This window comes from Xiphophorus maculatus, chromosome 23, assembly GCF_002775205.1.
Source record: "Xiphophorus maculatus strain JP 163 A chromosome 23, X_maculatus-5.0-male, whole genome shotgun sequence".
Classification (NCBI taxonomy): domain Eukaryota; kingdom Metazoa; phylum Chordata; class Actinopteri; order Cyprinodontiformes; family Poeciliidae; genus Xiphophorus; species Xiphophorus maculatus.
Window position 1 is genome coordinate 8,913,054 of NC_036465.1, and position 25,578 is coordinate 8,938,631.

Sequence of the window (25,578 nt, forward strand, 5' to 3'; positions counted from 1 at the left end):
TCAGAAAGAAAGTCAGAATTCTTAAAAAAAATTAAAAAAAGGTCAAAATTCTGAGTTAATTAGAATTTTAAATTTTCTTGGTGACCCTAATCTTCTCCCGTACATTTCAGACTAAATGATCAACAGTATTATTTACCGCCACTCCTCATAGTAGCACTCCTGTGTTTAGCGTGGGTCTCTCTGGATAGTGTTTGCACAGTTTGTCCACTCACTGTTTTTTGGCATGAGTGTCTTCCCGTAAAGAGTCGGCAGACGGCGAGGGCCAGTCTCCATCCTTTAAGTCGTTAAAAAGTGAGCCAGTTCAAACTCTTCCCACATGGAAAACGCGACGCCTGCTGAGGTCAAAGTGACGTCTCTGCAGCCTGTGATGGCCGAGTTGGTGAGCGGTTTGGTGAAATAAAGAGCGGGTCGGTGACCCGGTGGGTCGGGCCGTCGACCCGTTGGTGGGTCGGGCCGTCGACCCGTTGGTGGGTCGGGCCGTCGACCCGTTGGTTAGTCGTCGTCTGCAGACATGAGGAACCCCAAGATGAAGTTGATGGCTTTCTGTCGGTCATGACCCGACTGCCTGCTGGCCATGTTGGGCGGCGGTCGGATGAGGAGGCTGGCGAAGAGAGTAGCTGAAAACACAAAACCGTCCATATTAATGTTTATTATCGTTACAGTAAGTCATGTCTATTATTATTATTATTTTTCATTCAATCTCAATATTTATATTATATATTCCAGGAGTCCTTATTTGTTCAGTTAAATCTCATTATTTTTCTTATTTAGAATTAATATTTTTACTCTCACTACCTCCTTTTCCTTTGTTTAAATTAATTCCTTATTTCGTACTGCTTATATTTTTGTCAACTTCCACTCATTCACTTTTGTTTATTCACTTTTATTCATTTGACCTCAATAATTTTTTAATGAACTTGATTCTCACAAAATAAAATGTTATTGTTTATTTTATTTTTAATTAAGTCATTCACTCTTGGTGTTAATTTTAGTTAGATTTTTTTCTCCATTCAGCTTAATTTAATTTGCGAATTTCAAATTATTCTTGGTAATTTTGGTTAGTTTGTAGATTTCTATTTATTCTTGTTTTTTTTACTTTCATGCATTATGTTCATTTTTAATTTTTTTACATTTTCATTCACAAATTTTTTTCAGTTCCCTTTTTTAAATGTATTAATCATACAAAACAAACATTACAGACAAACAAAAAGTGGCATCAATCTACTGAATGTCTTAATTTTATTCATTTGTTGATTTCCTTTAAGATTCTTGTTAACTGATTTATTCTCCCTCATGTCTCGCATATTTTTGTTCTTTATTTCCTTGTTTTGATTTATTTACTTGTTAATTTATAAATATTTATCCATTTTTATTTTTGCGTATTAACTCGTTTGTTCTTTCTTCGGTTCTTTTTGTTCGTTCACTTTTATTTTTGCGTATTAATTCATTTGTTCTTTCTTCGGTTCTTTTTGTTTGTCAGTGTCTTACCGATGAGGTTTGCTGTTAGGTTGTTGTTGTTCGAGTGCTTCAGCAGTTCCTTCAGGAAAGACATCAAGTATCGAAACACGTTTCGATGCGGCCGGGAAAGCTGTGAGACCAGCTGTGAACGTCAGAGATGTTTACTGCAGATTCATCACTTCGCTTTGTGTTTCAGAAACAGAACCATCTGGCGGCCGTCTACCTGCTTGCAGAGGCGGCTGTCGTGAGAGCTGTCAAGGCACCGTTGGTAGAGTTCGTAGCAAACCACCGGCTCCGGCAAGGCCTCCAGGAAGATCAGCAGAGCTTCGGCTACCGAGTGGTTACAACCAGCTGGACCACAAGTTACGGAGAAACTGGAGTCCAGTAGAGTTTACACAAAGAACAACCGAGTTCAAAATGCGTTTCTGCACACATCGGTTCATTTTCTACTTAAACAGTTTTTACAGTTAAGTATTTTTTCAAAATTGCACCTAAAAGTCAAAGTTTATCAGAATGGCTGCATTTCAGTCGAGGTTTAACATAAGATTGAAATGATTAATAGAGATTAATTGTTAACTGAAGTCAACTAATTTAGTAGTCGAATAATCGTCAACTGGAGTACACAGACTCAAAAAAGTCAATTTGCAAAAAGAACATAATCAGAGCAATAATTAAGCCAAAACTGTGTAAAAAATACAAATATTTTCCATTTTAGAAAAAATAAAAAGCTTGGTCTGTAAATATGTTCTGCCCAAGACGTATTTACGGGATTACTTAGTTAGTGGCATTTTTATCTTCAACCTGTTCAAATTCAGTAAAAAAAAAAAAAAAAAAAAAAAAAAAGGAGTTTAATCTCCTATTAAACTCCTTTTGCTAACCATTTATTAATTGGTTAACCCAAAAAATAAACAAATCAGACCAACAGGAACGTTTCACATGTTGATGTTAAAAGTATACTTTTTAGCTGAAGATTCATTCTTTGTTACAAACGATCAAAAGTTCACCAAAATAATACATCTTAGACAATAAAATTATTCCTTAATTGAAATATTTGTTAATTAGAATTTTTTTGTCTATATATTATATTATAAACAAATTTGTAGAATGTGAATTTTTAATCCAATCAATTGATTGTCAGAGTAACTGATAGATTAATTGATAACTAAAACAATCGTTAGTTGCAAGTCTATATCTAATATTGAATTACAGATAAATTATATATATATGTAAACTGGATTAAAGTGTAAATATTTCCATATTTCTTTCCAATCCAACATCAAAACTGCAGGTTTTGAGTTTAATAAGATTTTTTTTAGCGTTCCTGGCTGCTCTTTAAACGCTCCACTAAGCTCTGCTGGGTTTTGCTGAAATCTCTGAAGCCGAACCACCAATTCTCCTGCATCTCAATGACTAAATGTTACTGCATGAAAACTGGGTTTATCCTCTGACCTTTTAACTTTAATCAACCTAAAATGTATCATATTTCATAAGCTAATGTGAGGATAACCTTCATTAACATCTGGAGCATGTTGTAGATGATGTGGTTGGAAAGGATAATTCGATCTTATAATTGCAACTTTAAAAAAATAAACCTGATTTTTAATAAAATAATGTCAAGGATACGTAGAGACTCTGGGATGCTGGTGTCCAGGCAGTCAATGATGCTCTGGAGCTCCTCCTGCAGGCCTGGAGTCTGGAATAAATCCTCCTGCAAGCAAAACATAACGACTCAAACACCAGATCATCTAATGGCACCAAGTATTCGAGCCTGGCGAAGAAAAAATCTTAGAAATTACAGGAATAAAGTCAGAATATGGCGAGAAAAAAGCCGTACGACAATAAGTTGAGATAAAATAAACTCATAAATTAGAATAAATTAGTATGATGAAACGTCATGAGAATAACACAAGACGAGAAAGTTGGAATAATACAAGTAGTTTGACAAAAAGTTAATGTCATAATAATAAGAGAAAAAAATCTGAATAAAATGAAAATGAAGTCAGAATATTATGAGAATAAAGTCAAACATTGAGTCAAAATAAGACCAGAATAAATTTGGATGACAAAAAGTCTCATTACAATGAGAATAAAGTCATAATAATATGAGAATAAAGTGACAAAAAGTTGAGACTAAAGTCGTAATGATAAGAAAAACAAAGTTGTAAAATTTTGCAAATTGTCATAAAGAGAAAAAAGTCAGAATATTACAAGAATAAAGTTGTAATATTTGTGAAATGTAGTCATTTTATATCTCCTACATGAAAAATAAACATAATAAATGTTGAGTGCCTTGTAAAGTTACATATTTTTTTTGCAAATGGGACAAAACAAACTGCACAAGCTGATCACGTCTGTAAATCTACAAGTTTTGCTCTCATTGAAGCAACTTTTTTCTTGTAATTTTCCGGCCTTCTGGCAATATTGGGTTTTCATTCTGAAAATATGACTATTCTCAGAATTTCAAATAAAATAATAAAATCCTTGTCTGTCCCCAATAATCTGTCATAATCTAGAATCTCTAAATTACAACAAAACTCCATTTATACGATTAATCAAAGCCTAACTTCATCTTAAAATTTAAACTTCTTCATGTCAGTGATCAGACAACTAACAGAAAAAGTGACTTAAATAAAATAAAAAGGATTTTATTTCACTTAAACTGATCTGATGACACTTCATCAAACTTTCCTTTTCTTTAGAGAAACCACAGCTTTCTCTTTATTGTGGAAGTTATTTCATAAAGTCATGTGTTTTAATCAGAATAAGAAACTGTGGTTAAATAATCTGGACGTGTCGTCGTACCTGATCGCAGGACTTGGTGAAGAGGTGGTTGACCAGGATCCAAACCTCTTTGGGGATTTTCAGAGGTACGTCGTCAGAACTTCCTCCATCCGCAAACATCAAATTCACCATCGACTTTTCCTGAGTAGCAAAAAAAATTGACAATTTCTATCAAGAAAAATGTTATTTTCAGAGAAACATTTCAACAAGAAAGCAGATAATTTGATAATTTGAAGGGGAGACATTTCACAAAGCGGCAAATGTTATTTTTGTTTCTGCAAATGGATCCCAGGTCCAAAAATAACCAGTACGGCTCATAAATCAGGGGGAAACAGAGAGGATAATAAAAACGATTAAACTAATGAAGCACAGACCAGCAACAACTAAAACTTTAAGATTGCGTCTTCAAATCACTTTTAATCTTGTGTGCTCCAAAGCTTTGAAAGGAGATTAAACATGAGTCGAACATTCACTGGAGACGTTTTCCCCGTTTCTCCTACAGTTTAATGGATAACAAAGATAAAACCTAAAACTAAATTACAAAGCTGTTGCTCATGTTTGATAACACTGAACTCCAAAGCTGACAGGAAGTTAATATTTATCTAGTTTTACGATATAATATTCAAAGCTGACCTATTATGGGTCCTTGAACAGGTTAGGATAAGTTAAACAAAACGTGTTCATTACATTTTTTGCACAAAAGCATCCTTAGATAATGAGATTTTAATGTCGTACTATTTTGATCTCCTTTCATAATGAGGCGTTTTAGGGTTCCTGTCACTTTAAATCCTAACAACGGCAACAAACTCAACGTTTTAAACTCGCACGTGGAAATGGATGCAAACACATGCGCAATTATACAACTGAACATCTTTGAAAAGCAGAAGTGGAGCAGCCTGCACAACCAAAAAGAATGCAGCAAGTGGTTCGTGGATGGTAAGTCAACAACAAAACACTCGTCGTTTCCAGCAGCCATTGTACAGCGGTAACAACAGCTCACCAGACAAAGTGATAATAATTCATATAACAAACAAAAAATAACAAAATCGGGCAAAATAAATTGTTTTTCAATAAAAACCAAAAAAACTATTTTTGGTTAAAACATGTTTGTTTTTCATTCAATGGGTAGAGATACTTCATAATAAAGTTACTAAAGTAAAAGTAAAAATACTCCTACAAGTAATTTATTAAAAAAGTTACTGAGGTAAATGTAATTGAGTAACTAGTTACTACTGAACTCTGCCAGCAGGATGTCGATAATGTGGCGTAAAGGGAATAATCGACTCGTATCTGGACTGATGGACCTCTTTGTATCAGATTATTGGTTTCTGTTAATTATTTACCTTCTCTGTACCGCTGTCCTCTCCCTGAGCAAGAAGCCAGCCCGCAACCACAGCAAAGAAACGAGCAAGAGCAGGAGAGAAAACACACAAAGGAGATGTGTAAAAGCAGGAAAAAAATAAATAAAAATCAAACGCTCTCGCATAAATGTTTTAATATCATCAATCAAGTGGTGAAATCTGGCTGTTAAAGTGGAAATTCAGGAGTTTATTCCAAAGTTTGATCAGATAAGGTGGAAAATATACAGGAAGAGATGATGAGACAAGAAATGAACAAAGTCAAAGTTTCCTTGATTTTTTTTTTTTTAAGAGATCTTGTACAATGTTTCTGCTACTTCCTTGTTCACAAACAGAAATACACAAGTTGGGACATTTTATGTTCCTAAATATAAACCGACTGGTGACTGAATTTAGCCTGAGGGAAGAAATGAGCCCTCACACGTTCACACTCTGTAAAAACAAAATATTACCAAGTAGCTTTGGTCTAGTAGTGCAGACATGTTAGTGCGCTTTAATTTACCCTCTGGAGTCCATAATATAAATGGTCGTTTTTGACTAAATTTTGATTTTACCTTTATATTTCTTAATAGAAACCATTAATATTGCCTTATGTGGTATCATTTTTTTCAGGACAACCTTACCTTTGTCAATATACACTTATTTGGATATACTGATATTGCATTTTGGGCCTAAAATCACACAAAAAGATTAAATTGGAGTAAAAAAAACGTTTATTTTTTCAGAGTGAAACCCACAAATATGAATAAGAAATGTTTTTTATGGTTTAGAATACTAAAGTATACTATAAATTTCAAAATCAATATGTACAAATATAGCAAACAACTCATGTTTAGAAGACTATTATCAATAAAATGTACATAGGTAATTCAGTCATTTGTGTACAAATACTTACAAAACATCAAAACAAGATTCTAAAAAATATATAACTTTGCCAAATAAATTGAAGTCCTGGAAGTTTCTTATCTATATTTGTACAATTATTTACGAAGGATCAGAGGTTACACAGGATAATAAAAATTATTACACTGTCAGCGTCCTCCTCTGTCTTCCAGGGATCACAGCGGGGGAGTGGCTCAGCTTCAGGCCACTGAGAACTAGACTGTGCAGTTGCGCAGCGCCGCCTACTTCTGAGTTTGGATCTCCGCATAGCTATGTCTGTGCCTGCCTCATCTTCTTCCTGATACCCATCTACATCTCTCTCACTTTCTAAAACGAATGACTGAACCGCTACGTCGTCATCAGAATCCTCGCTGTCTGCTTCAGACTCAGGCTGTGGGTCTCCCTCGTCTTTTAGCTCAAAAGAGAGCTTCGCTGCCTGCTCCACATTCATTCTTCTCATCATTCTTTACAGACAAAACCTAAGACAATTTCCTACACACAAATTACAAAGTAGATTTTACTGATCGGTCTGACATCGGTTTGTCGATGTGCCTCTTTTTTGTGTTTTGTTGTTTTAAGTCAATAAATACTTAACAGAAACAGTACCAGTTCCATTGGCAGATTATTTCTCTTTCTTGTAATTTATTTTTGTCTTATTTCAACATATTTGCACTGTTAGAGCAAAAAGACGTAGTAATATTTTGTGTTTTTGACATACAATTTCTTAGTACACATAAAAGTAGACAAAACTTAAAAGTGTCCAAACTTTTACACCGAGGACTAAAATCTTCAAGTCAATTTTTTTTTCTCCCCCAATTTAAAACAAATAAAAAATATTATTGTGAATTATTTCTCCTTTACATTCACAACAATAAATAAAACATGTAATATTTTATGTTTCCCTTAATGTTTACAATTATTTAACTTTATGGACTTTTTTGGAATTTTCCATTTTTAGTCTATAAAATGTTTTTAGTTTATTGCCAGCAATGATAGTGAGAATTTTCCTTTACAAGCTTTGCTGTATTTAGCCAAATGTAATGAATGGGTGTGACAAAGATGTTTGTGGCACAACTAGTAACATAATAATAATAATAATAATAATAATAATAATAATAATAATAATAATAGGTTAACTCAAGGAAAAATATTTGTGTTGAACTTAATATCTAAATTGTTTAAGAAGATATAAACTTGCCATGGAAAATATCATCCTAAAAAATTACAAAAAGTGTTGGATGGCCAAATTTGTGCCGTTCTTGAATTGCAGTAAGGGGCCACACAAAATTAATCCAAGGGCCACAAATGGCCCTCAGGCCGCAGTTTGGACATCCCTGATATAGACGCTTGGTTTAAGTTAATGATTCTTTAATACTGATAAAAAGTTCTTGTTTTAATGGCAAATTTTTTCACATTTTTTCAATTATATGTGAAATAATCTGTCACTAGATCAAGCACTTCTTCATCAATATTAAAATAATTATTTTTTTAAAAACAAGCTTTTGTATCTCGCTGAAAAGTTACTTGTAAGTTAGTTTTGTCTTATCTCAAATGAACGGAGATATTTTCACTAGAAACTACTTGTTAAGATTTGTTGTTCTTGCAGGTCAAGTTCTGGTCACAACATTCTGATTATATAAATGAGGTCCAACCCAAAATAAATGAAACACAGTTGGCTACTAACAGCCGTTATGTTTTTCCTCACCAGGTCGATGAGGTTGGCGACCTCTCTGACCGGCTTCCTGATGCGACACAGAGTCTCCAGTGAGGTGCCAAAGCAGCTGGACAGGTAGTTCCCAGAGATGGTGATGAAGTAGTCTTTGCCGCGGTCCAAATGGAGCACCAGGATATCATAAATAGAGTCTTGTCCAGAGTTTAGCAGCGTAACAGAGTCTTTACTTACATACACCTCCAGATAGATTTCCAGGGTCTCACCTGCTCAGAGAACACAGAAGAAGTCCAAAAGAAAACAGTTATCTCTTAGGAAACGAGGAGTTGTCTCTTATATTAATGTGGTTTTTGCTTTTGCTACTAATGCTGACAATATAAAGAACATTTAATGCATAAACTGCGGCTCAGTAAAGAGTTTGTGAAATTTTATCACAGTAAAATTCAAGCATTTTCAAGGTAAGTTTTCAACTTTTTGCAGATAAAAACAATAAAAATGAACTAAAAAAATTATAGTTTCAGTTCATGACTGTATAAATTTATTACTGTTGTTAATAAAGTCTAGTTATTAACTGCTGTAGAAGGTATTGTACCTTCTACAGGAACAAAATAAACTAAAATATACCATAATTTAATGTTTTTATACACCTGGTTTATCCAAGAACAAAGCACAAATTTAACAAAAAAATTCCCAATTTCAATAATTTAACATATAAAAGATAAAGCAAGCTATATTTTAATCACACATCTCAATAAGTCAACTAGAAATGAGGAATAATAAATATTTATTACATTGAATCAATCACAACAAATCATGTTAAGGTAAATAACCTTCCTGCTCACATTAAATGCTGAAACACAAAAAAAATTAAAAATTCAATCTCTACAAAATGTTCTTGCCATGTTTTCTGGCATTTAGCAAATAGAAATAATTTTTGTAAATCTAACTTACATAAAACAAGAAAAGTTTAGTCTGATTTAACTTCAAATAGAGAGAAATAAATATCTATATGTGTCTTTTTATTAGGTGTATGAAAACATCTGGTTTCACTTTATTATAAAACTCCAGAGTTTTATAATATCCACTACTTTTCTTATCTTGAAAAACATTTTCAAGGATTTCAAGCACCTGTAAAAACACCAATTAAAAGAAAAGGAAAAAATAAATCTTACTTGGCTCCAAGAATCCGTCGCTGGGTTCGGCACGCAGCCACGGTTTGCAATAGTTTGGGTCGTTTGGTTTGGGGATGAAGGCAAAGTGACACGGTACCTGGCCGTCGTTTTTAATCAGGAAGCGCTCCTTCTGCAGCTGCCTGAACTTGACGTCCTTAAACGTAAACTGCAACACGACGAAGAGAAATCCAGCAAAAAGCACATTAATCCCAGCTTTACAGAGGATTGCAGTTGGTATCTTTACCACAAATTTGCCCATTTATTTGTAAATATGTGAGTTTATCATAAAAAAAGTTGAGCTTTATTACATCTATCCTGCTGAGAGACACAGAAGGAAGGCAGTCGTTCTCCATGCGGTCCATGGCGCGAACGATGTCTTCAAACACTTTTTTCTGGCGAAGCTCATCCACGACTTTCACCTGTTGCACAAACAAACATCAACATTAATCTAAATTAGCCTAGCATTTTAGCAAAGATCCTCAGCAGCATGAGATGCGTGCCTAGTGTAGCTTTCTAAGCCAAAACAGATGATTCTTTTAAAATAAATCACGTTATCATGTTTTAGAGAAAGTTTTAAATAAAAAGTTTTAAAAAACTCCCAACTTTACTGCACACATTGCAATATGGTTGAAATTTTAGTTTATATCTGAAATGTTTTTATTTTCCACAAAAAAATTTTCTTTTACTTCCACATTAGCTAAAACAAAAAACAGTTACTAATAACTGGCAGCTTGATTTCTAGACTTGTACTTCAAATCTCAAAACATTTAAACTATTTTCTATAAAACTACAGAAAAGTTTGACTTTATATGACGACTTTATTGGGGTTAAAATGTGTTTATGTTATCAAAAATGTGGATTCCTGGGCGTGCTGTGGTGGCGAAGGGGACAGCGTGACCCATGTTTGGAGGCCTTGTGTCCTCGAAGAGGCCCTCGCGGGTTCGACTCCCGGACCCGGCAATATTTGCCGCATGTCTTCCCCGTTTCCTGTCAGCCTACTTTCATATAAGGGACACTAGAGCCCACAAAAGACCCCCTGGAGGGGTAAAAAAAAAACAAAAAGGATTCCTTTAAAGAATAAAAAAGCACAAGTAAAACAGAATTTTGAAAAACTAAAACAAATTTTATGAAGCTCTAAAGTCAGGCAGCTTTACATGTACCGCATCTAAACAATGCGATACAATAAACTGTTTCTATTCTATTTGTTTTGATATCTTTAAGTTTTACCTAACTTGTTTTGATCTTAAAGTTTGTTGCCATATCCAGTTTACTCTTTTATTTTTAAGTCTTGTGTGGGAAAAAAACAACACATTTTGTTTTTTGTGGCATAAAAGAACTAAGTTAGAGAGCTCCTTATGTTCTGCAGTCAAAAATTAGAGACGTTTATGATCACAAAGAAAGAAAAAATGTCTGCATTTCTTTCTTCTGCTTGGAAGCTACAAACAAATGTTTTGAAGTTATTTTTTCATCACTTCCTGATCTGGACCTTTAAACCTGATATTTGACACTCCTCCATGTCTTACCCCAATTTTGAAGAGCGAGCTGACGGGCTTGTGGTCGCTCGTTTTCATTTCCATGTGGCTTCGGTATTTGAGTTGCGTGACGCTGCTGCCCCGCCAAAGAATCCTATCGCACCAGGCAGGGATTCGGCACTTCCCGCTGCAGGAAGCAGATAAAGTTTGAGAGGAAAACATGAGTGGAAAATACAGAAAGTACTCGAGAAAAGAACTGCTGCCGCAGCATTAGGGCAGCAAAACGTTTCAGCCAGTGGAAAGTGAACCGTGAGGAAAATTTGTAGAAATTAAATCAGGAAGGAAAGTGAAAAACTTAAGTTTAATCTGCCATCGGATTCAAATTTACAAACATCCAACTAATAGTCGCTTTTATTCCTACCATTTCTTCACATACAGTTAGGGCAGACACGATTAATCATGATTAATTGATTGTTGAAATAATTGCTGACTAATGTAGTAATCGATTAATTGTTAACTGGAGAATACAGAATCAAAAATGGTTAATTTCAGAACTTAATTAGTTTTAGCTGAATTACTCACAGCAGTAATTAAGCTAAAAATATTTTAAAAAATAAAGACATTTAACATTTAAGACAAACCAAAGAACCTTAACTGTAGGTTCAATCGAATTATGTAAAAATTAATTTAAAAAATCTCCTCCTAATAAACATCCTATACTATTCAATTATTAACTGGTTAATAAAAAATAACCAATTAAAACTGTATTGATTAAAGTCAAGTAAAAAGGATCAAAGGTTTTACATGTTAGAAATATTTTAGTATTTTATTGCATTTTACAAAATAACATCCTTATCTTATTTAAAAGTTTAAAATTAAATTTGAATAATTTTCTAATAAAAAAAGTTTTTTTGTTACTTGATCAGCCCAGACTGACCTGAACACAACATACATTAAGTGCTCAGACACAAATAAAGGCAATAAAAATATATTTGTAATGCTGGTTTTATTTCTGAAAACAGAAATTGGGAAGCAGAAAAGAAGATCTGATGAAACAAGACGTACCTGGAGTCCCATCGATCCGTTTTAGTGTCGTACTTGTATGTGGGAATGAAGTTGATATCTCCCTCTAAGAAGTCGGTGAAGGCTCTTTTGGTTTGTCTCTGAACGTTCAGCTGCACATGGAAACAGTTTTATTTAATTTGGGAAACAAAATCTTCTTTCTTAACCAAACTCAAAGGAATAAAACCTACAAAAATCTGATAATTCTGCCCATTAACATCAACCCATTTCCTATAACTTCTGTAAAACTGTTAGATATTTGCTACAAAGTGCTATTGAGCTTATTCTGTTTAGAAACTCAATCCACAAACAAAAAAGGCATAAAACCTTTGCCTTGCATAACCTAACAGACATATAAGTAGAGCTGGGGGGTTTTTTTATTCGTATTAATGCTGCCTCAGTTTATTACCTGGTCATACTCCTGCAGCTTCTTTAGCCTGTTCTCAGCAATGAGATGTTTGACTTCTGCTGCATCGTTCAGGAAGAGGCGGTAGTTCAGGTCTCCAAGCCAGATCACCACACTGGAACAAAACCAGCAGCTTTCAGACACGCATGGTCAACTCAACGGTAAATATGACCTGGCCATTTGGTTTTTTTGGCAGTAAATTAATGATTTTTGGTGTGTGGAAAATGTTTCAAAAACCTCCAGAATGTTAATTAACATTCAATGGGCATGGAGCAGTTACCTAGCAACCTTAGCGCTGTTACCTAGCAACCTAAACTGAACTCAAGGGCGTTTGGTTTTACCGCTGTATACACTGTACAATGGCTGCTGGAAAGAAATGTGTTTTGTTGTTGACTTTAGATCCAGAAACCACTCTGTGCTTTCTTATTGGCTGTGCAGGAGACTCCACTTCTGCTTTTCAAATTTGAATAATTGCGCATCTGTTTGCAGCTCTTTTCAAGCAAGTGTAAACGTTGAGTTGGGGGGCGTGGTCCGGCAGCAGCTTATTTGGATTTAAAGTGACGAGAGGAAAAAAAGGAGCTCCGCATATGCAGGACTGAGCATAATGGTGCGTTCACACCAAATGCGTTTTGAGCGTCAGGCGCGTCTGGTTTACATTCAAAGTCTATGTGGAGGCGCGTTGTGGGCGATCTGAAGCGTTTCACTCATCTGACACTGGACTTGAACAATCTGATCTTTTGTCGCTCGACGCAAAGCGTCAACCAGGACGTGCATTTTCTGACGTAATCTCAGGAGAAAAAAACCTAATTTGGATAAATTGTCGCCTTTTGTTCTCGTACTATAATCTACGACCAATGAAGTTATGACTACAGTAGAGACACAGGAACAAAAAGGACTTTGGTGTGATGAGGATCAGCGAGGAAGTTGGAATGTCGGGCAAGTTATAACTTTTATTATTTGAAAATATTTCCCCGCATTTGAGCTATCCAAATCAGTCCAGCAAAAATGGTGAATCACGTTAAAGAAACGGTGGAAGAGTTTGAAGGACACGTTGCTAAAGAGTCTCCTCTCAACACTGCCTAGAGCGACGTTGACCCGCCTGACGCGCGTCTGGAGCAAAACATCAAGCGTCTGACTTCAAAGTGCCCACGCGTTCTGTAAAGTCAGAACTGAAACAAAACGAGGACGTGTTGGTGGGACTCACTCGTGTTTGACGATGCTCAGTGGCGGGTAGTCCAGGAGGTGGAAGGTCATTCGGGCACAGATGTCTCTGTAGTCCTGATTGCGGCGTTCAAAGTCTTCAACATGAGCCGCCAGGTGGCAGTTAACGATGCAGAAGCTGGTGTTGTGGAAAACAAACCTGACAGCGACGCCTCCTTTGTTCCCCTAAAACATCGAATTAAAAGGCCTTCAGGCTGATGAAGGAAATTGCAGCAGTTTCAAATACTCAGTACATATTTTGTTTATTAGAGGGCAGAAGATTCAGTGTAAACTAACCATTTTTCCCATAATTCCCGTCCCAACGTGCTCTGCAGCCACTTCCTTGATGTGATTCTTGTGTTTCTTCTTGACAAAGACCACAAGCATCATCCCAACAAGTCGGATCACCCGGATCTGCAGAAATTATTTTAAAAACTATTATACAAATTTCTCAGAATAAGCTTAGATTTTTAACTCCGTTTTTGTTTACTTACAAAGTTCCTACATATTTCAAAATTCTAGGTTCAATTTTGAAGGATTTTCTGTCAGCTCAACCATTTTTTAAAGAAACACACACTTAATGTAAATCTACAGCACAGATTGTTCACAGGAAAATAACCTCACTTCTATAAAAGGTGTCCAAAGTGCAGGGGTGTCCAAAGTGTGGTTCGGGGGCCATCGGTGGCCCTTTGACTGATTTTTTTGTGGCCCCAAATCCAGTTCAAGAGAAATATTTATTTTTTAAGGTTTTTATTTTTAATTGGCGCAAAATTATTACCGACATGATTTTTTTGCAACGGAAAAAATTAAGTAGAACACAAAGTATTCATCTTTTTACAACCAAAGTTTTATAATAAGTAGATCCACATTTATCCAGAGACTTTTACTTAAAAGCCAACTTCGCTGCGTCTGATTTGACTATAATTTATTGAGATCGGCTAAATAAAGCGAGGCGTTTTGACATTGGGTCTCAGTTATTCTTATAACTGACAATAAATTTGCTCAACACAGCCCAAAAGAAATTGAAAAATAAAAGTTTTCTCTTAAAAAAGCAAAATCCTTTTTACGTTTTAGATCTACAAACTCGAACATTTTTTCAAAAAAAGTCACTCAAGTAAATGTAATTGAGTACATTTAAATTTAAATCACATTTTAAGGTCAATAAGTGTTAATTCAATGACAGATTATATTGCTTGTCTGAATTTTTGGTACAAAATAAATTTTTTATCTTCCTGAACAGAAAAATAAGAATAAGGTTTTCATAGCATTAACACTTCATCTTTGATGATTAACCCTTTACTCACCTTTTTGTAGTTGCCTTTTCTATTCAGGCTCCTCTCCACGGCTTCGATCCAGACCTGCTCTTTGGACGACTCCAAGTAGAAAAACGCCTCAGTGCTCAGGTCCAGTTCTTGAAAACTACAATCAAAAATAAAGTCATTAATATCCCAGTTGTTAGCACTTCCTAATCGAGTTTATAATTGTGTTGCTTGATGGCTAGAGTTTAATCGTTATTGCTTACTGACCCAACGGCGTAAATATCAGGAGGATCGGGGTCGCACCAGAGCCAGGGATCCAGGCTGCTGTCTGGGGACTGACCGTTCACGTTCCAGGTTCCGATGAAGAAACTGGGAAAAAAAACAAAAAAAAAAAAAAGTTTGTTTGGTAAATCCAAAAATTAACTTCTCCTGCTTTTTTAAATTAAAACAGAATTAGCACATATAACAGCGTGTACATGAGAGGTTGATTGGCAGCGCTAAGACCCGCCTCCTGGCTCTGATTGGTTGTTTTTGGTCAGCTCTGTGCATTTATTCAAGAGTATTCATCTTTTCACAGATTATGTTGGAGCCTATTAAGTATTAGATTAACTTATTTGCTAAATGATTAATGTTATCGATACAAATTTATGCTAATGGTATTATTTATTTATTCTTGGATTAGGCCCTCCTCCTTGTCAGGTCAGCCTCCAGCTGAGATTAACAAGCAAAAGCAGCTGCTGTGGTTGGTCTAATCACAGCAGCTGATTAGATCAATCAGTTGTGCTTCTTGTGTTTCTTCTCGACAAAGACCACAAGCATCATCCCAACAAGTCGGATCACCTGGATCTGCAAACATTGATGTTATTTTTACCTACCCAGATGATGTTATTTTTCCAAATATTTGTGTATTTTTACACACAAATATACATAAAAATAAATATTTTTATACATAAATATACATAAATATTTTTATCTATATAAAAATATACATTTTTATTAAGATTCGGCTGCGTGTGAACAAGGTTTGAGACTGAATCCGTTCCTATTTGTTCGAAGGCGGCCTCCTCACCTGAAGGGCTGGACGTCCACATACTCCTTCTCCTTTTTGCCCAGGCGGTGTTTAATGAGGTACTCTCTTTGCCCGGCCTCGCTGGACAGCATGGCCTGCCTCATGCTGTTGGTAGACGGACTGTCACACCAGGATGTCGGCCTGTCCGTGTAATCAGTAGGCCTGAAACTACTGGATTATAAAAAATAAAAAAAAGAGTTGAAATCCTTAAAAGACAGAAACATTTCAAATAAATTACACATTTTTTCCAGGTGGACTCACTCTGGTTTGGTGTTCGGTACAGGAGCGGTGACTCGGGCCTGAAAGGCTGCAGCCGAATCTTTTGGGATTGGAGGCGGAGGAAGAGGATTGGACGGAGGGAAGGAGGCTTTTCGGGGAGGCAGAGTGGGAACAGGAGGCGGCTCTCTGGACGCAACGATCCGATTCTGCTGGTTCTTCTTCTCCTCCACTTTAACGGTGTTCTTTAAGCCCTCTCCAAATCCATATTCTGAGCCAATAAATGTTCAGGAAAGATTAAAAACAGGATTAAGAAAAATTAAGATTAAATATTAAAATATTTAATAATATTACAATATTATTTAAAATATAATATTGTATGTTTGATGAGGGAATAACATTATAACATAACTTAAAGCTAAAAAAAAGTCAGTTTTACATGATACCGCCCCTTTAAACCATGAAAGTAAAAGTTTATTCACATAAAACTTTATAAAGCAACTTCAGTATAGTAAATAAATATTATATATTAAATGTAATTATAATATTAAATAATTTAATATTCAATCATATTCTTTTATATATATTTTTTTTAATTAAGGTTAAAACCAGGCTAAAAAAAATTCCCTTGATTTAGTTCAGATGTCAAACTTTAACATTTTAAACCAGCTGATTTTTACCGGTGGCATTATGATTTCCTGCTGCGTTGTTGAGGTTGGAGACCGGAGCTATGAAGGTTCTGGTCTGGTGGTCTCCGCTGCTGTTGGCGGTCTTTGTGGCCCGCTGTGGTGGAACCGGAACCGGACCTCGATGCGCCGCTGGAGTGAGCGGCTCCATCGCTTTGGGTTTACTTAGCTTGTACGCAACTGGAAAGATTAAACAGACAGTCAGAAAAAATTTTAAATAAGCAAATATGTATCTCTTAAAACATTAATTTAAAATATAAAAACAGCTGACGTCCTCAAGAAATGCAAATACCAAAGTAACTTTCATCTGTTTCAGCAGATGTCTGTAAATGACCATTTAATGAAAGAAAATACCAAAAAATTTAATTCAAAGATTTTTTTCTGAACGTCAAATAAATGAAAAACAAACCCAAAAATGTAAGAAACTGTACAGCTGTCTTTTAATAAGCCTTTTCAACCAATTTACAGATACATTTTCTACTGCAATTATTCTATTTGGAACATTTTAATTAAAATATAAGTGAGTTCAGTTTGTTCAGAAGGTTAAAAAACTTTTTGGAGGGTAATTTTATTTAAAAATCTTTCAAAATGAATGATTCTTGTAGCGCTCAAACACTTTGAGATGGAATATTTTAGTGCACAATGCAAAAATTTAAGACACCTCTGACCTAAATGAATGCATCAAGTAACCCACATAATTTCTACAACAGATTTAACAAAAAAAAAAAGAAAAAAATCATAAAGCTCGGCCCTAGTCATCAGAAACCTTTTATTGTTTGTTTTATTCTTGTCATTTTTTTCTGAAATATGCAGCGTTCTCACATACGGCTTAAATGTTTTGGTGCAGCAGAAGCATGAAAAAAATGAGGAACCAAGACAAGAAACGTTTAAAATGTATGATGTTGTATCCAGGGTGATTTCATCAGAGGAATAACGTTAAATGAATAAAAACTAATAAATCTGATCATGCAATGTTGTTGTTCCAAACAGGGCAAACTATATATAAAGTGAGTTTTCTTTTACTTTATAAGAGTCTGAACCATAGCTTGTAGCTTGGGTTGTTTGTTGTGGTCTTGTGGATAGTGGCTTTCTTCAGTAAAGCAAACAGTAAATATAATGGTCAAACTGGATGAACAGGTTAAAGAAGGAAACTTGATGTAAAACCCTCCTTGAAAATCTTTATCTCTCCAGGAAATTGGTCACAGGCAGCAACCAGGACAGGAATTTAAAAATCTTACTGATGGAGAAGTCAGGAAACAGCTAGGTCAGCATTTAGACAACCATGCTGCTCGTAAAATTTGTGTTTTTTGTCCTAACTTACAACAATACCGTCTCCTATTATTGTAATCTGTCAGTGCATGATTGGAACACAACAAGCACAAAGATTTTTTCACAATTCCCTTGTTATGATTTCCATCAGCTGCTGCAGCCACTACTTAAATCACTCATTTTTAACCAATCGTAAATTATTTTCTTGTGTGTGACCTGCAAAACTGTTTCAAACGCTGAGAACATTATTTTATTACTCCAATAAACTCAATATAAGTGGTGTTCACACTCATTTAACCTCTTATGCGAGTTATTGCCACATAACTTTTAATTCAGGAGAGAGTGCAGCTACTCACTTCCTGTTAAAGACGAGTTTTCCTCTAAACTGTTGCCGCATGCCTGCTCAGAATGAGGGATTTTTGCAAAGTCAACAACTCAATGCAATGGCAGTGCAGGATGTGTGAATGATGCATGTCTGAGTTTTAAAACATTTCAATAAACTGAACTGAACTGCCTTGTATGGTAATTAAGATCAATTTGGAACGTAGATGAATGAATTCAACTGGATAACTGGACAGTTTTTTTTGTAAGGTGCTTTGAGACGTGCATAATTCTGAATTGGTGCAAAAAAAATAAACTAAATTAAAATGGAATTGATGGATTTACCAGCATAAATCAGACATAAAACTGATTGACATAACACTGAAAAAAAATAAAATATATATATATTTCAATAGAAAATTGATATAGAAATAGAAAATACATGCAAATATTTTTATGGCTACATAATCTAAAATAAAAATAAATCAGTTTAAATATTCCCTCGTAAAAGTTAATGAAAACATTCAACACCAGCATAAATTACACTTCATATAAGTGATTCCTCATTAGACTTCCTGTTATTTTTTTATTTCTCATGAAAATAAACACAAAGTTAGGACAGAATAATTCACCTTGTAGTGATAACTCTGTCCACTGAAGTTCATGTCACAATAACAAATATTGTCAAACGATAAATCATCCAACAAATTATTGCAATAAATGATAATATTGTTGTTTTGAGACAATTTTCAAGTTGATTCTTTCAAAGACCAATAAAGAACATTTAACACTCAAACTGGAAGACATTTTAAATATCCAAAATAAATAAACAAAAACAACAGAAATAATAAATAAAATGAATTATAAAGTATCTGTAAACAAAATTATCCAACAAAAAAAGGCTAGTCTAGACCAAAGCACCAGACTGAAAACTTTTGTCAACCAGTTTTTGGTAGAAAGAGAAAAACAGTAAATCATGCAAATGGAAATCATTGAGCTTGTATTTATTTTTTATGCCATTAATTGATTTACTGCGACAGGTCTAGTATATACTGATGTGTAGTTCTGGTTTGAGTGCAGCAGAAGTGGAAAAGTCCATATTTAAAGTCTTAATTCGAGGTGTGTTTCTTTGTGTGCACAAGAGGAGAGAACAGAGATCAGAGCAGCGTGGCGAAATCCACCCTTAGTAAATAAATGTTAGATGACTGACTCAATAATTAATCGCCTCTCTGACTCAAGCAGCCTCACCTTGCTCTTGAGCGCTTTTCACCTGCGTTAAGAACGTCTGAGTCCGCTCATCGTCCTGCAGCTCCAGCATCAGCTCTGGAGACCTTTCTCCTCTGATTCGTACTGTAATACTCGCTGAGGAAAAAACACCTGCATGTCAGACACGTTTGGATTTTGCAAACACATTAGAAACACAACAGCAACCTAAATCAGCATTCCTTCAGTGAGCTTTGGCAACTTATGGCCCAACTCTGCGGCTGAATAAAGCCGCTTTGTGCTGCAAGCATTCTCTAAAAATATACGTCTGGGAAAGGGAGCAGAACTAAACTCTGCAAATATGAGTCTGAAACTTGTAACAAGCTGATTGGATGTGTGGAGTTAAACTCAAGAAGTACTCACAATCGTCAGAAAAGTCAATCAGGAGAGCCTCTTCAGCTTCTGGAGGGAAACAAGATAGAAAGGAAAACGGTAAAGTTCAAAGGTCGGCAGTGGGAGTGAACCTGCAGGTTATTCAGAGGGAAACGGTCTGAGTTTACTTTAAAATGTCTCTTTGAAGTGGAAATTAAAAAGTGAAAGTTTAACTTTCACTTTACAGAGATGTGACCTTGTCACATTATAACCAAAAGTTCAAGAGAAAAATGACACATGGTTTTTATTTCATTCTCTCACATTAAAACCTTAAAAGTGTGGCATGCATCTATATTCATCCCCTTTATTCTAAAATCCTGTGCAACCAATTACCTTCCATAATAACCTAATTAGCAATTTAAATTAGTTGCATTTAAAGGGTTGAGGTCTGCCAGAGAACATTTGCGAACAAGATGGAGTCTCATAGAATGATTTAGATAAAATAATATTCATGTGCTAGGAGAACCTAATCAAAGTTCAGACCTAAATCTAACACAAAAGTCTTGGGCAAGACTTGAAAAGTTCATAACCATAGAAAACCTGTCACAATAATCAATAAGTCAATTAATCGCATCACAAATTAAAACAATCTCAATGATTTCATGATTTATTGTTTTCCCTTTCTCTCTTTACCAAAATTGGTCTTCAGTTTGATGCTTTAGTCTCAACTAGCCTTTTTTTAAAGGATCATTTTGTTTACAGTGACTTCATAATTCATTTTATTTCCTATTTTGTTTATTATTTATTTTGGATATTTAAAATGTCTTCCAGTTCCAGTGTTAAATGTTAATTATAATTTAAAGTTTCTTGATCTTTGACAATATTTTCTTGCATTACTTTGTCATTATTATCACTATATCTCATGAAAATGGTCTCAAAACAACATTATAGTTTCATCGCAATAACTTCTGGAAAAATATATTGTCCAGCAAAATTTGTTATCGTGACAGGCCTCGGTAAAAGTACTTGCTCAATTGTGGCTGAATAAAAATGCACACCACATTTCTGTATGCGAAACTAAGTATTGTTTCCTTTCCACTTCACAAATACACACACACAACTTTTCTACACCTCAAATCCCAATAAGAAAGCTTGTGGGTGAAAATGTTTAATACGTTAAACATCACGTTTTACTGAATCCTTTAACAATTTTAGAGTTACAGAATATTTAATAATAATGATCAGAATATGCAGAAAAATGTTTAATGTCCAACGCTGAGAAGAAAAAAAGATACATACCTCGTATAATTTCAAATTTCTGGTTCACAGGTATGGATAACTGGGCCACTGGACGAGACACGACAGCATCAGGAGTGGCCAAAACGCCCAATCTAGATGAGAGCAGCACAGATTCTGATGTTGAAATTACTGAATTCAGCTTTACTGAATTCAGTAATTTACTTTTTCCATCACAAAACCCATAATGCAATTAACCCTCAATCATTCAGCACAAGTAAGATGCGTGTGCTGGGAAGATTTTAATCGTTATTAATGGAACAAAATGCAAATTTAGTATTTAAAAAGAGAGCATGCATTCATGCAAATTCATCCTCTAAACTGCAGTTAGGTGAAATCAGCTGAATAAGCGAACAACGGTGGAAAAATAACAAGCAGGCTGGCTCTGTTCTTCGTTCAAAGTTAATAAAGACAAGTCTGAGGGAAAAACTGAATTATTCAGGGTTTAAAAAGTAATAAGTTATAAAGTTTTAAAACAAAAGGATTCAGATCTTTGATGAATGTTAATATTGGCAGGGAAACACTCACCGATAACTGACTGGGATTGAATCAGCGCTCTACCCACACTTCCCTTTCGCTTCACAATAAAAATGATTCAGGCTTTCTAAATGCGTCACAGGGAGTTCTCTGAATCAACTGGGATAACCTCAGACATCACAAACTACAAACCAAAAATCTACTGCAGAGGGGTTGCATCCAGTCATATCATAACCCAGAGTAAAATACCATGACTTCACAATATATTCACTGAAAAATCTGCTAGAGTACTCCCATTGCTGCTAAACAATTACTTTTTTTTGAGAAATGTGCTTCTTTTTTTATGTTTTTAGGATTTTCAGCCAATGACCTAAGCTAACAGAATTTAGTTAACATGATTATCACCTCTCTGTCTGCTCTTTATAGAGCAACACTTAGAGAATAAAATAATTACGTTTGGAAACCTTTTATCCCAATTAATTAACCTACTTTACAGCTTGATTGCTCTAGTTTTAAAACCAGGTCATCTTAAAATAATCCTTCAATTTATGGTGATTTTTGCAAGAAGGAATATTTCCAAAAATGACACGAACAGAGAAAAGAGAAACCTCTGTTTATTTATGATATACCTCTGAACCTTTTGCTTATATGCTAGCAGTAAGAATTTATTATATTGTTTATTATTTATCATGATACATTGCTTGTCATGATGAGAATTTTTATCTATTGTTTTCACAATAAAAACCCCATTAATGAAGTTTAAAATCCACCAAAACTGTCTGTATTGTAGGAAAACAATTTAATTAAATCCCTCAGATTGGTACAAAGAAGAGAAAAGTATGCAGTCATTTACAGTTTTCTACTATAAACAGACAACTTTCATGGTGAAAAAATAAATAATCATTAACTTATTATTATTATATAAAGGTATGACAAAATGTATATATTATATTTGAGCTGTCATAGTTTAATTTGGCCCATCAGAACTGCTTCTTGGATGAGTTAATATGGTTTAAACAGCCTGAGGCTTAGAGACCGTGTGACTCTCATTACAGCCCAAGACCAAGCGAAGGAATTCAGAATAATCTGTGGTGAGGTGGATGATGGTGGAACTAACTGGGAGCTATACTGGTGGTTGGACACACAGCTCCCACTATCACTAAGCAAACCCTGGAGCTGTCAAACGGACACTAGACATGATCTACCGCATGACTTCCTGTTAAATTGCAATCCAGTGGCAACAAAAAAGTTTCTCATTCAGCTAAAAATCCTGGAACCAAGAAGTTCTGATCAAACCTGGATCAACTTTGCTTTCCAACAACACATCCTGTCTGTCAGTGTGACATTGTTCACTTGCTTACAGTGCTTTGATTATCTTGCATGTTTGCATGCTGAAAGCCATACTTTGTTTATAAAGCAGGGCGCTGGATGTTGACTGATGAGACATTTCTTATATACACAACTCTGCATACATGACATACGTTCAGGCTCCATGGCAGCCAATCCAAAAAAAAAGCAAAACACCAAACACTGAAACCCTACAGTAAATAATGCACTGAGAAATTACTCTGTGCCCCGCGGATCCGCACAATATACTGAACAACAACCATCGTCTCAAAAATCAATATGTACTAAAGTAACATTGTTTTATTTCAACAATAATGTAGATGTGAAGTTTATCAAAAATTGTTCATTTATTCCTGAACTTTATTTTTGTTTAGTCAAAAAGTTGTGATGTTCTGATGTTTATTGCTACATACGTTTTTGCTACGTTGCTCTTGACCGTTGGTGGTTACCATAGCAACCAATAACTGACAGCTCCTCCCCCTTTTTATGCTGCCTTCTGAAACTGTGGTATTTATTGAGATCACCTCTGTTTCCTTTATAAACATTATATTTTAACACATATTTTTTTAGACAAATGTAATAATATAAAAGGTTTCATATGTAACTTTGTCTTGTTTTGTTTTAACTATTATCGTAATTAGCTGTGTTTAATTTTACAACCGTTAACTGCTCATTGGGAGCCATTGCCCAGTCATTTGTTTAGGTTTATTTGTTGAATTTTATTTAATGTAAAAGGACAGAAACCAACGTGATTTTCTATCTTGTTAGAATAAATTCAGTGAACCTGAGTGTGTCTGTTGTGAAGTCAACCTACTGGACTTGAGACAAACAAAGAAGGGTTACACTAAGACAATAAAGCTTAAAAAGAGTGACAGAAACTTTGTGATGATGGATAAAGAGGGTAGTAACTGAAAATATGAAGTAATCTCAATATTTAATAATAATATTATGGTGCCATGTTTAACAAAGAGCTAATATTCAACAACACTCTTCAGTGTGAAAGCTTTTACTGAGTGACAAGTAATTAAAGTCAAGATGGCTGAAAAGAATATAGGAACATTGGTAAACTTTGTCCTTTTGAAATGTATCCCGTTTTTAAATGCTAGATGCTTTCCAGAAACATTTCTAATAGAAAACACGTAGAAACTACTGTTTGCGTAATCACTAAAATAGTCATTTCATAGTCATTTAATAGAAGAGTATGAATGAGTACCTTTTGAAAATAATTTTTAAGCAGTTATGAAACATACTTGTTATTTATTAGCCCATGTTTTTGTATTTAAAAATGTTTTTAGTGGTCTAGTGTTGCATTCTGATCTTTTTTTCATTAGCTATGAGCAGAAAATCAATTAGCTATACAGTATAATGTATTTAACTTTGTGAATTGAAAATTATTTATTCCCGACAATGTGGCAGGAGGCTTCCTTCACTCAACAAAAGATGTGCTGTTTAAAAATATTTTGAATGTTGTTTTTATGTTTTCTCATATTACAGTTATTAAAGAGACAACAGAATCAGTTAAAAATAAGCATCAGCAGGCCAAAGCCAAAGCTCAGAAATTAGCTGAAAATTATGATCAGTGCACAGAAAAATGTCTTGACAACACAAACACAATCTGCTATTGATTTACCAGCTGTGCAACACTAAAATCTGATTTTATACATCTGATACTTACATAAACTCTCCATTGCGTTCAATTAGAGACAGCAGTCTGGGCTCCTTCTGGCCAGACCTCAGCTCCTGACCTTTCACAGTGTGAGCAGCTCAATCAAGGAATCAATGTGATGGAGGATGAGGGAGCAGCGTGGACACCACAACAAAGGGCCTGTTCAACTCAATCATTACCCCACTGCGCTTACTGATCGATTAGTTTCATTCTGGCAGCAGATAGATGTTAAAATGAAACCACAGAAAGTGAAAACAGGAGTCAAAATAATCTGAAGGAAAACAGGACAGAGGGATGCAGTTTGGAAGCAGCTGCATTAGATTAAATAATGACAGTTACTGACATATAAATAGGTTTAGTCAATGTTAGTAGCATTATATTTTCATATGGTTAGCAGGGGATTAAAAGTCGGTTGTGTTCTTATCAAGATACATAAAGCTAAGGTTAGGCTAACCCTAACTAAAAATAAAACGAAAACATCACTTAAAGGATATTGCCAAGCATTCCTCGTTGGATATCCCCAAAGTGGACTCCATTCTTACCCGGGACACATAAATACCCCTTCGCGGTTGGCTTTGTGTGGGATCGGCAGGAATGTCGGGGCGAGGAACGTTAAATCCCAACCCGGCGCCGCGGCGGCCTCCTTCCGGGCAGCTGTTTGTCTTCAGCGGCTAATGCTAGCCGTTGCTTAGGCAGCAGCTGGGGGCAGTCTCAAATGTTTCAGCGAGCCGCAGAGCTCCACAAATCTCGATTAGCGTCCATAACTCTGTCACATACGGTTATGTTATCCCGCTGTCCTCGCGTCCCGTTCGGTGTCAGGAGGCCAACCGGTCGGGCAACATAGCGTGAGCGGGCAGTTGGGAGCAGAAACGCTGCTGCTCCTCCAGTAAAGAGATCGCTATGTGGGCTCTCTCCTCCACCCACCTTCGTCAACACG

The 25,578-nt window shown here is 35.3% G+C and overlaps 1 protein-coding gene across 4 annotated transcripts; it reads right to left on the minus strand.

Moving 5' to 3' along the window:
- ocrl (OCRL, inositol polyphosphate-5-phosphatase) lies at positions 1–25,566 on the minus strand. 4 transcript variants are annotated; one of them, XM_023328709.1, is made up of 24 exons: positions 25,136–25,566; positions 24,651–24,730; positions 21,155–21,246; positions 19,907–19,945; positions 19,529–19,642; positions 16,685–16,870; positions 16,050–16,275; positions 15,789–15,956; positions 14,987–15,088; positions 14,765–14,879; positions 13,758–13,874; positions 13,465–13,646; positions 12,264–12,375; positions 11,858–11,967; positions 10,844–10,979; positions 9,629–9,739; positions 9,321–9,486; positions 8,185–8,414; positions 5,583–5,606; positions 4,261–4,380; positions 3,082–3,166; positions 1,682–1,809; positions 1,489–1,600; positions 1–617 (listed from the first exon to the last, which is right to left on the minus strand). In XM_023328709.1, exons 1-24 carry the CDS (start codon positions 25,175–25,177, stop codon positions 493–495), a joined length of 2,922 nt encoding a protein of 973 aa, XP_023184477.1. In that variant the 5' UTR covers positions 25,178–25,566; the 3' UTR covers positions 1–492. The 4 variants fall into 4 exon arrangements, with proteins under 4 accessions (XP_023184477.1, XP_023184476.1, XP_023184479.1 ...); XM_023328708.1 differs by having other exon boundaries at positions 15,789–15,959; XM_023328711.1 differs by lacking the exon at positions 24,651–24,730 and having other exon boundaries at positions 15,789–15,959; positions 25,184–25,566.
- Positions 25,567–25,578: the final 12 nt, after the last annotated feature.

Coding starts and splice junctions, on each gene's coding strand:
- ocrl (XM_023328708.1), bottom strand. CDS start 25,177: ATGGAGTCCACTTTGGGGATATCCAACGAGGAATGCTTGGCA. Junction 13,875..14,764: donor GAAAAGGCAACTACAAAAAG/GTGAGTAAAGGG, acceptor TAATTTCTGCAG/ATCCGGGTGATCCGACTTGT. Junction 13,647..13,757: donor CGGGAATTATGGGAAAAATG/GTTAGTTTACAC, acceptor TCGATGTTTTAG/GGGAACAAAGGAGGCGTCGC.